Consider the following 13,396-nt stretch of genomic DNA (forward strand, 5'->3'; position numbering starts at 1 on the left):
AATGTTAAGGTTAACATTAACACAGATACAATTAGCACAGATACAAGAACAACAGTAACAAATGTATTGCTTATGGTTAGTTCATGTTAGTTAATACATTAACTAATGTAAACAAATGAAATCTTATTGTAAATTTTACTGATATAGCCTAATATATTCTTTAAAATAAAAGCCACTTATTTTGATATTTTGTCTTATAACGGAAAGATATTCATACAATTTTAAGTGTGGCTTAAGTGCTTAAATGCCATAACTGGGTAACAAAAGTACCATGATTAATATATAGGATTCATTTTAGTTTTCACACCTGAAAGTCCACACCAAGGTCCGAACCAAAGTTCATGTTTTGATACATTTTATACATTCGGTAAGTTTTGGTTTGGTTTCACATTGCAATTATGCGAGCGCACTAAAGAACTTTACATGACATACTTGCCTCCTGTCATCATCATCTATGTGGGCTGCATCTTGACATTGATTGGTTTGTAAACGGACGTGCGTCTGACGTCAGCATGTTGTCAATTCGGCGGGTAACTTTGACAAGAATGAATGAACAGATGCATATCGTTGCCACTATACTGTTGTTATTATTATAGCAAGGCTCAAGGCTAGTTCAAATTCGCCAAATGAACGTCCTCATTGTGCGAACATTATCGTCGCCGGCAGGAAAGGAGGAGAAGACTGTAAGCAATCCTGCGAGAACCACCGGAACCTCATGTATATGGTCTGAAAGTCCGAACTACAGAAAGCGCTTTCACACTAGAAACGAACCAAACCTTTGTTCAGTTTGATCCGGACCGAGACTACCTCTTTTCGTCAGACCAAATTTCATTTGCTTGGTCTGGACCGTGGTCCGAGGGAGGTTTCACACCTGTAATTTTGATTCGGATCAAACTGAAAAGTCAGAAAATCCGGACCAAACAAGGTAGGTGTGAAAGGGCCCTTAAATACCTAGGAGAACCATATGAAAACTATATTAAATTATATTAGCAGCATGATAATTGTTCAATGCAAATGTTTCCTCTAAGCTGTACGAATGAGGAAAAAAGTATGCCCAGAAGACAGGCTCAAACATGTGTGAAATAGCTGCAGATTGCTTGAATTAGAGCTGAACGGACAGCATTTCACCTGAGTCCATTCACATGTCCAATGATTTTCAGTATGGAACTGAAGCTACGAGGAAACCTGTGCATGGAGACACGCAGTGCTGATTAATTTGTGAGATTAGAACCACATCCAGCAGTCTGGAGATTCATAGTGGCACCAAAGGGAAAAAATAATGGCTGTTTCCTAACACACAGAAGCCCACAGGGGCCACGCATCATTATTTCGACAAACGTGATATGTTATTTGTTCATATCAAGTCTTTCAAAAATAACAGCATGGCCTCTAGATAACTTAACAGTATTAACCTGTTAAGCTTCACCAGTGCGTCGGCGCACTGAAGCGTTTTTTATTTATTTAATTCAAAATTACTATCAGATTTAATGTTATACCTTGACAAACTATACATCATTAAAAATATATAAGACTCAAGTTTCAGTATTTGACCACTATTGTATTCTGAGAAACTCATAGTGACAGTTATGTCTTAATTTGTGTCAGGAGTTATGAAATGAAAAAATGAGTCGATACCTTTAATATGAATTATGCGCGTCAGCCGCTCCCATTCATAAAAAACTCCCGTGCTGTCGTCATGACAGCGATACACAAAACAACGTCCCTCAGGGCTTTAGCTCAAAAATGTGCAGATTTGGAGAAATATTGATAGATTCTTTTAGATTCACATCATATTTCTATAGACAGGAATAATATTTATTGAATTTATACCCAAATGCGTCAATGTAATCTTTATGAGCGTTTGGTATTCTAATTCACAGTGTTTTCAATTCATACCAATAGGCTGAGGGCGCTATATGCACAGTAATATAGTCCATATATGGCACATGAAGAAGAGCCATGATCATGTGACATTCCAGGAAGCCTCGAACACACACACAGCTAACAGAGATCGGCTGTAATCATGCAGATAAAAGATGTTTTGAAGACAATAAACATGATTGCAATGATATCTGATTTGCCTGTGTTCTTCAAGCCATGCCAGGTATTTTTATAATAATAGATTATATTTATAATGTAATGCTAATCTATATAGACTTCATCATTGTGCATAATACTATCAAATAATATATTTTCTGTCTGATTTTTTTATCTGAAGCTAAATTAGATCACAGAAGATTATTTAAAACATTCAGCTTGAGTTATAAAGTACGTTTTGAACATAAATATGGTTTTAATCTCATATATTGTCGTGTATTGATGGTGTGCTAAGCTAACATGCTAGCTAGCCCTAACTGTTAGTCACATGACATGGTCTTGAAAAACATTTAACTAAATACAGAGTTTTGGGCTTATTATCTTCAGATTTTAAACATAAAATGTTTAGACATGTGGCTTTAGCTGTAGTGCATTTCTAGATTGCTCCAGTGCCAATTTCAATTTTATTTTCATGAGGATGTTTCATAAAAAATAATTTCTAATAACTTTACAAAACTTTGAAGCTATTTATAACAATTTTTGTCATTACGACAATAATTAATTCTACATTTACAATAAACTGCCAGGTGTCAGCTTTCAAACGAGATCATACTTGTGCTTTTAGTACAAAGGGTTCATGAACTGTATCTGTTTTAGTTTGGGTATGTCATTTCTGGGGATTTTTCAAAAGTGGCGTTGCAGCTTAACAGGTTAAATAACTATTATCCTTCCACATTTAGTGTAATAATATTATTAATATATGGAACATGAAATTTGTTCATTTATTTATTTATTTATTTATTTATTTTTGGTGCTTTTTATTAGATTTTTTTTTTTTATTGGTTCTTTTTTATTTATTTAAATTTATATAGTAACTAAAAAAAAAGCTGTTTTAGTTACTATATACATTCAAATAAATAAAAATACAATTAAATAATAGCCAAATAAATTAAAATCAAATAAATTGAGGGAAAATTTATCATTATCTATATATATATCGAAATACCATGACATTAGCATCTGATACTATCACTGTACCATGCTACCACAGTACTAGTGGTATAGGACTAAAGTAGAATTCATGTAATTTTCTGCAGTGTCCTTTAGTTTGCTCTTTTCTTGACAGTATGGCAGAAATATTGAGATGATACCATGCCTTGATACTATAATACGATGTCTTTGTTTGTGTCTTTCCCCTCTTTTCCCCCTTACCATCACTGTCATCATTTGCAGGAACGCCTTCTCCTCTCTGTGCTTCCTCGACATGTCGCCATGGAGATGAAAGCCGACATAAATGCCAAACAAGAGGATATGATGTTCCACAAGATCTATATTCAAAAGCATGACAATGTGAGGTAAGAGTGACTCCTCAAATAGCCTGAAAGATGGTAGTCAGTGTTTGCACCTCCAAGCACCTTTAAAGCCTGCAATAATCATTACAAATATTTTTAAGCCATTTATGTTAACACTTAAGGTTGAGTGCTGTTCTAAACTCTTCTTGGTAACTGAAAATTGAACCGCGAACACAAAATCTGCTCCTGTTAACATGTTGCTAAACTAACATGATACAGTTTCCTTATTATTAAATGAATGAATTATTGTTATGTTTATGGAACATATGCTGTGTTGTCTCAGATTAAATGCTGTCTTGATTAGCAGCTCACTAGGTTTTTGGAACAGAGCTTGTAAGTGTCTTATAATTCTGATAAGCATTAGATATTGCACCCTCTTGTGGATTTAGAGATGAGAACATTGGCTCATCTCTATCTCCAACTGACCATCCATGCGTCCCGACAGCTCTTCTGGATAGCTCCAGACACATTCCCACTCATTAAAAGTTGATATCCACAGCACCAGGCTAGTTAGGACACTCACAATCACAAGAGGCCCTTTTAGGTGTAACCTGTTGTTTCTTTCTTTCATGTTTATCTTTGATTTGTTCTTCAGCTTTTGTCTTGTGAAGACTTGAGTTTGCTTCTAATGTACTTAGTGTTAAAAGCATGTGTGTCTCAGGTCCATGACATAAGAGAACTCTGGGATCCATGTGATGATTTCTGATTCTCCACTGTAAAGAATTCTAAATCTGGGGCTGTATCGATGGAAGTTGAACACACTCAGGGTTACAGGATTAGTTTTGAGTTGACAAAACCAAACCAATCCAATCAGACTTTGTTGGTACCATGACGCTGATCATCAACTTTCTCTGTCAACTCAGGCTTTTATCCTGAGTTTAGGTGTGACATCAATAGCGATCAGCCAATCAGCAGAGCAGCGCCTACTAGAACACAACAGCACAGAGACTTGGTGACCTCCAGTGTTTTAATGGCTGTTGGGGTTTGATACACTCTGCCAGTCCTTTTCTATAATCAAATGGCAGATAGACTACAGCAACAAAGTGCAACATGAACTTGAGGTTTGTGCGCCAGTGGGCAGTGAGACTCAGTGAGACTTGTCTGCAGTCGAGGGTCTGTCTGTTTTCCTTTTCCAGTAAAGCCCCAACCAAACAGGCTTCATGATCAGAGGAATCATGTAAGTGTGCAGCCAAGCGATATCTTGCTAAGTGGAATATTGATAAGTGTGTTACTAGAGAACCCAGTAGTTTAATTGCTGAGGACGGTTATATAACAATGTCTGTATCTGAGTATTTGCTCTTGAACAAAACCCACACTATAATGGGAAGAGGAGGCTGGGAGTTCTGCTGGAGGAATGAAAAATTGGACTGATCTGATTGCTGCTGTTCTCGACTCAACAACTCTGAATCAATGATCTGTTCAGAGCGAGTCTCCAGTTAACGATTCGGTGAATTCACAAGTCTGACTCAAAATGAGCCAAGAACCAGGAGATCCTCTGAGCTTGAGTGTGCGTGTGACTGATGGTGTGAAAAGTAAGTTATTAATGCCAAATTCTAGGATTGATAATTGTAAATGAAAATCATATTTAGGTCATGACTGTCAGTTGTTTGTGAAATTAATCTGTGAGCGGTTTAAGCCCACTGTGCAATGCTTGAATGCAGAATGTGTAATTTCATCTCAACGGGGTAGATTTTTGGTTATGTTTAATTTTTTTACATTAAAATAATGCAAATTAATGCCCATGCATCTTCTGTAGCAGTTTCAAATGATATAAAACTAGCATGTTTGCATGGTGTTGTTCTTAAAATTGTATGCATTTTGCCCTATGCGACTATATAACAGTATAACTAGTTATATTTGGTTTATTACTTGTTTGCACACATGAAGTATCTGTAACCTAAATTGATATTTTAATATATTTAGGGCCAGATTTACTAACAGCTTTCGCCAGCGCAAACCCATTTTTGGCATTAAAAAACTTCTGTCCAAAAATTTCACCAAAATTAGAGGTGAAAAGCACTTATTTTTCCGGCTGACCATATTTTATATGCATTTGAAGGTGTTTCCATTTCAAAATTCATGGGAGGAGAGTATTTAAATGATTCATGCAAGGTGATTTACTAAGGATTGCGCTCATCAATTTACTGGTATTTGCACCATTATTTACCACCCAAAAAAAGCACGTCAAGTGGTAGATTGTGTTGGTCATTATGGAGATGATCCAGCTGCGTCTGTGTTCTTTAATTTGTGCGTTGTCAGTAGATTACGCGCAGAACTTTCTACTCCTATCTTCACTTTTTTGGAATTGCGTTCTCACGCTAAATTGCCCTGTTTAGTAAATTATGGCCTTAATGTTGTGATAATAAAATAAAACATTTTCTTACTTGCAGATCAATACAAATTGTATCTGCATCCACTAATCTTCCTTACTGACTAGTGCTACTTGACAATTCATAATAATTCATAATGATGTCAAACTCAGCAACACCCCCTTCCCAGGTTGAGCAGTAGGGTTATATAAAATGTGTAATATAAAATTATTATATAAAAGTATGCAAATATATAAAATTACAAAATGCAAATTCATTCACTTTTTACTTCATTAGAATTCACTAATTCACAAATTCACACAGAGTACTTTTTACTACTTAATCAATCAGTCAATTAATTTTGTACTTGAGTCAAATTTAAAAGGGGTATTTAATACTTTTACTGAAGTACTTGATTTGAGTACTTTGTCCACCACTTGCATTTACGCATGTGTTTTAGGGTTGAAGGAAAATTCTGTAAACTTTATGGGAAAAGTACTGGTAATTTTCTGGCAGGATATTTTTTTTTTTTTTTTTTTTTTACAGTGGACTTCCTCACATGCTGTGCATTGGATTAGTTCATTTGATTCATTAGAAATGGTGGTGACACTGTAGTTTAGGGTCCAATTCTCACTATTAACTAGCTTTTAAAAATGACTTGCCTCAATAAACACCTAATTACTGCTTATTAATATTTAACAAGGTAGTATGAATTGGGTAGGATTAAGGGATGTAGAATATGGTCATGCAGAATAAGGCATTCAAATGTGCTTTAATTACTAATAAAAAGCCAATATCCTAGTAATATACATGCTAATAAGCAACTAGTTAATAGCGAGAATTGGACCCTAATATAAAGTGTTACCGAAATTGGTTTTATGAGACAAGGAAACATGATAGTTGCGAGTTAAATATTTTACTTATGTTTTTTATGTTTAATTTGAAATATTTGATTTGTTTAATTTGTACTTTTCTACAAATCACTTTGTAGATCATCAGCTGTAGATCTAATATAATAATTAAGGAATTATAGGGTCAGCTTGAGCTGGTGAAGGAAAAGTGCTACAGTATAGAACAGGTAAAAAATAATTAAGAGCAGGTAGTATGAACTATGGTTTTGCGATCTGTTACAGAGTCAGAACTGATGGGTGAAAAGAAAGCAGCAGGCGTTGCATTTTCAGGGGAGAGGGATCAAGAGGTCAGACCTCTCAAGCAGTGACCCTTGATGGATTTAAGAGGCCATGTTATATAAGCAGGAAGTGTGACTTCATGCAGAATTCCTTCTAGCCAATTTTTTTTTTTTGATGAAAAGGTTTTCATGCTGATGTCCCTCACCAGACTGTTGCTGACCCACTACACACTCCACTTATTAAACTTCCTGCCATTTTATTATGTAATTTCCCTGTCAGCACTTTGCTATTCTGGCTCCCATGGTAATTTGGTATGTTCAGAGAGCAGCTACATTTGACCTTAGGGTTGCTGTCACTACAAATCCATTAACATTCCCACTGGCATGAACTATTGTTTTGTCCCCACTGAGACAATACATATCTCACCAGCTTCTACGAGAATAATACTTTATTCTTAATACTTTTATTCAGCAAGGACACATTCATTTGATCAGAAGTGACAGTAAAGACTTTTACTTTGTTACAAAAGATTTCTATTTCAAATAAATGCTGTTCTGTTGAACTTTCTGTTCATCAAATAATCTTTAAAAAATAATTTTAATCACAGTTTCTACAAAAATTAAGCAGCACAATTGTTTTCAACCGATAATAGCAAAAACTGTTTCTTGAGCATCAAATCAGCATTTTAGATCATGTGACACTGGATCATGATGCTGAAAATTCCGCTTTGCCATTACATTACATTTTAATATATATTCAAAAAGAAAACACTTATTTTAAATTAATATTTCACAATATTACAGTTTTTACTCCATTTTTTTTATCAAATAAATGCAGAATTCATGAGCATAAGAGACTTCCTTCAAAATAATAAAAAAACAACCCCCAAACTTTTGAATGTTAGTGTATGTATGTGTGTTTGTATATATGTATATATAGAGAGAGAGAGATTTTTTTTTTAAAATCTAAACAGAAGTTATTTATATACATATTTAAAACATACATATGGTTTGTTGTGTTTTAAAAGGGGACCTATTATGCAAAATTCACTTTTACATGGTGTTTGAACATAAATGTGTGTCGACAGTGTGTGTACACAACCACCCTATAATGGTAAAAATCCACCCACTCCTTTTTTTTTATCCCCATAAATCATAAGCAGTGTCTCAGAATAATCTGTTTGCAGTTTATATGAAATGTGACATCAGATTGCACAGTCCCCACCCACATCTGCTGGTGGACTCTGCCCATAGACAGTAAAAGAAACTCTGCCCCATTAGCATAGATCCTGCCCTGAGTGAGCTTTACACAGTCCGCCATGTTTATCTCCTCGCCAGAGCTTAACAGCAGCAAGAAATGTATTTTTATTAAAGCTACTAAAGTTATTCAATCAAGAGCAGTGGGTGGTTTTCATAATAGGTCCCCTTTAAATGTTCTCTAATGGGGCTAGATGTAGAATTCAGAAACCCTTGTCATTAGCGACACCGGTGGCCGTTAAGTGAACTGCAGACAGAAACATATTGCTCGTGCTCACACTCCTGCACATGTAACGTACAAGAGACTGAATGTGATTAAAGACCCCAATATACTCATGGCAAAAATTAACAGAACAACTAATAAAAGCACAACGAAAATGACAGCGGAGAGAAAGCAGCAGTTAAGAGAGCATCTGATCATAATGATTTGGATATGTTTGCACCAGCTCTGCAAGTCACCATCATCATGTCGACACAGATAGGGTAGTTAAAATTATACTGTTATGATAGTTTGATTTTAAAGTATATTTGAGAATACAGTTTATAGATTTGGCTATGTGAGACTGGTTTAAATGAATCCCTTTCTTTTGCATGACACAGTACAGAACAGCTCTTTCGTCATTATCATGGAATGTTTTTCCCGACAAAAAGTCAGTCCTTCACGTACAAATCAGTCTACATGATTTCGTGGACAACCTAGAAGTCGAGGAAGGTCTCGTTTTTTAAGTTTCGTGTCAAGCTGTTCACACATTGGCAATAAAAAAGCAATTAATATGAAAATTCTTATATGTACAAATGTATGTGAATTCCCAAATGTTTTTTCTTGACACATTTAACCACAGCTATTTTCCTTTATAATTGCCATTACTGGTCTCCAGAAAGCTGACGGTCTAGGCAGTCTTTCTTCTAGGACTGGATTTGATTGAATACTTAGCCTCATGTTTACATGCTAAAAGCCCTAGATTACCAGCACCTAATAAAGGATCCAGAGTGTGTTCGTAATAGACAGCAGCAATGCTCCAGAGGCTGTAATGCGTTTGGATTCACTTTAAAGAGCCGTCCTGCCATTGTGCCACTCTGCAGCGACATTTTTGGTCCAAGCTGCAGGGAGCTGATGAGTCACCTCCGTGTTAACGATTAAATGAGGTTTAAAGATCCGTCTGTGATGCTCGTAGCAGTCCCGATGCTTCAGGCCTGCCTTCAGAGAGCACTGCACTCTGTCTACTTTCAGAGTCAACTAACCTTAATCCACCCACCCAGGGGAGGCCTTTTATTTGAGCTTTTATTTATAGCAGCTCTAATAGATCTGTCAGCTATATAGAAACCTTTGATCTGTGACTAATAAAAGGATTTCAGCATGCTATATTGTATAAGAAAGGGTTTGAATGTTGTTTTTGTGCTGTTAGATATCTGTGGATTTTTAAAGCTTTTTTTTATGTTTTTTGACATAATAAAATATGAAATATTGGTTCATCCGAAAATGAAAATTCTTTCAATTACTCACCCTCATGTCATTCTAAAATATGATATTTTGGAAAATGAAAAACAAAATCTTTATTTCTGCGTGAACTATTCCTTAAAATGTAAAAATGAATTTCTAATATGTTTATTTTTAGTTATCATGCTTATCAGTTGTCTTTTCAAGAACAGTAATGAATGTCTCCTATGATAAATTGCGCACATCGAGGCAACAGGAACCTTTTTTCCAAAGTCACATACTTAAAAACCGCATGGCTCTTCCCCCAATGACCAATTTGTGCTAATGACAAGTTCTTTGCAACTTCCAGGTAACAAAAAGGTATAGGAGAAACCATAGCAATATAGGTTTACAAAGAGTTTTCTTATGTCCAAACAGTCAAAGTTCTTGTTTTAGTTTGATTGACTTAGTTTCAAGGCAGAACCTAAGAGACTTGTGTATCGACGACAAATTCCTTGTATGCTCAGGCATTGACCAACAAAGTTAATTCAATTCAGCTCAATTAAATTTACAATTGTTAGATGCTTTTGCTTAGTTGTTTTTGATCAGGGCTGTTGTAATAAGATTCCTGTGCTTCTTCTTTGTCAGCTTTCAGTCTATGAATAGGATACAATTTCATGATGCTCTTTGTACACTTGATTTACTATGAAGAAGTGGTATCATTAATTCATTATGGTGTATTGACATTATGGAGTAGGAAGTGGGCTAAATGTAGTTAAGGTTGTTTTTTTTTTTGTCCTTTTGTGCATTGAATCGTATCATATAACCGACAGGGGCATGTTAAGGGACACAAATCAATTCCAATAATTCCAATAATCTAATTTGAATAATTAAATCCGGCCACAAAAATAAAAATAAAAATGAGAGGTCTAAAATACACTCAGTGCTAAATAATTGCTGATGCTTGCTACTATTGTTCATACTCAAAGTTAGAGATTTGAGCAAAATTGGCTTAGGATCAATTGCTTTGTTTTATTTCTCATTTGTAAGTCTCTTTGGATTTTATTTACTAAAGCAAAACAAATTAAAAATATTACTTGGCAGTGTAACTCGTCTTGCTCTTCGTTCCAAGGACATGAATGATACCACAATTTGTTTATGTAATGTTATTCATTTTTTATTTATAAAATTATTATTTTTTTCTTTAGGGTCATGAAATGTCCTGTTTAAATCAGCTGGTTTAAGATGGTTAAGCTGCTATTTTAGCTGAATTTGAAACATCTAAGCATTTAATTGAGGTTTGAACTTCAGGGTCTTTTTTGGAAAAATATGTAGGTCTGCAGTGTCAAAGTTCACCCAGTAAGTCATTAAGCAGGCTTTTTCAGGGAACCAAGCAGCCTGTGTGCCTCGAAATAGGGAGTGGCGCACATCACATGAGATGAGTTTGTTGTTCGAGAACAGCCTGCCTTCTGGGCCCCTTTTAAACATTTCTGTAAATCGACTTTGATATTAAGTCTGAACGGAGAGTCACGCTCACCCGGAACTTCAGTCAAACCTCAGTGTCTCTCAGTGTCATGCTAGCTTGAGTGTCAGACCAGCCCAGAGCTGTTTGAAATAAAGCTAGATCAATATCAACATTTTAGTAAATTTAGTAAAAGCTCTGTAGATGAATATTGAATAGGAAAATTCATTACAGCCCGCAAGGTTTTGTTTTGTCTTTTATTCAAGGTGCACAAAGAAGAGCCATATCGGTTACCGGCTCCCACAGGGGAATATCGTTCTTTATTCACTTTCTTGTCTCTGTAGGCCCAACATTCTCTTAATGTGAATGTCATCTATTGCTATAGAGAGTGCGCACTCCCAAACGAACCTGTCTGCTGTGCCATTGCCATGGTAATTGAGCTGTGATGCTTGGATCACATTAGTTAGCTCATATTGTATCTATGTAAAGTATGCCTCGCAATTCAATTGAAATGAATAGCTGTGGGCGAGGGTTTCAATTGTCAGCCAGGTAACCGTGGCAACCGTGTAATATACACTGTAGGTGAATGTGCACTGCGCTAATGTGTGGGGATGAGAGCCTGAGATGATAAATGAGAATGACCTGCTTTTTTTATTGGGTTTATTTATTTGGCAAATGCTTTTATCCACAATGCTGGTGGTTCTCGATTCTGATTGGCTATCGGATATTCTACCGGTATCCCAATAGCATCACCACAGGAACCGTTTCACCGTTTGTGTCACTTTGCTTACAGGATTTCTTTCACAGAGAGTGTCATGGCGGACAAGCAATCACCATCATTTTACAAATACTATAGTGTCACAGAATGTATTTAAAAAAAATTTTTAAGCGAGAATGTAGTTATTTAGACCTCAAAGATGCAACTTTTATATAGACATAGCGCCTATTTGACAGTAAGATGTTTTTGGAGATGTGAACTCCAGGCCGTAAGCAGCCGTTTAAGCTCACACACTCTCCGAGAACAGATTTATCTCAGCCAGTCCTTTGTTAATTTGCCGCTGGCTCTTATGTAGATAGTGTTTAAACACGAGGTCTAATTCCATCTTGGGTATATCAATTGTGCAATCTTTGGTCTTATTAATCTATTACTTGTTCCAGAGCAAATCGATTTGGCTAAGGGCAAAGTTAAGTTTCATAACTTTGTTTTTATTTAACTGAAATCCTGTGCAATAACTATCTCTGGTTTTAGACTTTTGACTGAGCTGTTTTCTTGGTAATTTCCTATTGTAAAAACTTCTTATACTTTTATAATGGCTAATATTGTTTATTGAAATATACATTTTCAATAAATATTATTTTATACAAATAACATGGCGTATTTGGTATTGAGAAAGGGTCAGTTAGTGATTGTGATTTCGGAACAGTGACAAAATGTTTGCTTGAAATGAAAGCATTGCGGGAATTACATACAATTAATATTTAAATTGTTTAATTATTTATTATTTTATCGTCTTTATATAATAATTAACCATATTATGATGGATTTTCAGATTTAGTATTGAAAGTCTTGGAGAAAGGTAAAACAATAAAATCTATAAATAAGTATTTGAAAAGTAAATATAAATGATGATGGCATAGTAAAAAAAATAAAAGGCTGTTTCAAGACGGATCTACTGAGACCTTTATACAAACACAAGAAAAACACTGAAATCTGTTAGTTTTCAACACCTAAGATATAAAAGTGCCTATAGCTGATGAAACCTCCAACTTTGTTTAATATCTCTCTCTCTCTCCATCCATCCGCAGTATCCTCTTTGCTGACATTGAGGGCTTCACCAGTCTGGCTTCCCAGTGTACTGCCCAGGAGTTAGTGATGACCCTCAACGAGCTCTTTGCACGATTCGACAAACTAGCCGCCGTAAGTGTCCATAGAACAGCCCATGCCCTCAGCCAAGCAGCTTTTCTTTTTTTTCTTTTTTTAGCAAAACACAGTGGCAAGCTGAGATGCAATCATATTAATTCCGTTTGCATCCCACTCACACAGCTGACTGGGATAGACAGGCCCTCCCTCCTGTCAAATGAGTGTTTGTGATCACGCTTCGCACACTGAGCTTCCCGCTGTTTTCCAGCCCAACTATCTCCTCGTTATCTCCACCAGTGGTGGTGACTCATCGCTGCCAAGTTGCCATGCATTCGTGCACATATACTCTGCTGCTGCAGAGAGATGTCGCTCAAAGTGGAAACCATCTGGTGTCTGTTCAGATGTTTGCACACTTCCCAAAACCTTCAAGCAAAGACACAAAAAAGTATGCATGCGCACTTCGCCCTGATTGCCAACAATAGAGGTTGTTGTACAGGCAGCGGGTTAAATCAAGGCATGCACTGGGGTGACATTCAGGTGGCTGTCATAAGACCCAGGCCTGCTGCTGTAAG

At 36.0% G+C, this 13,396-nt stretch overlaps 1 protein-coding gene across 3 annotated transcripts in view; it reads left to right on the top strand.

The window, feature by feature from the left end:
• adcy5 (adenylate cyclase 5) overlaps positions 1-13,396 on the top strand; it is a 99,073-nt gene that overhangs the window by 59,624 nt on the left and 26,053 nt on the right. For all 3 annotated transcript variants that reach the window (XR_013822217.1, XM_079880528.1, XM_079880529.1), the window contains exons 3-4: positions 3,271-3,392; positions 12,770-12,881. Coding sequence is in view for 2 of the 3 variants with exons in the window: in XM_079880528.1 (XP_079736654.1) it covers positions 3,271-3,392; positions 12,770-12,881 (234 nt within the window). In the remaining variant the exon portion in view is untranslated. The remainder of the gene's footprint in view (positions 1-3,270; positions 3,393-12,769; positions 12,882-13,396) is intronic.

Source organism: Squalius cephalus (assembly GCF_949319135.1).
Source record: "Squalius cephalus genome assembly, chromosome: 9".
NCBI classification, from domain to species: Eukaryota; Metazoa; Chordata; class Actinopteri; order Cypriniformes; family Leuciscidae; genus Squalius; species Squalius cephalus.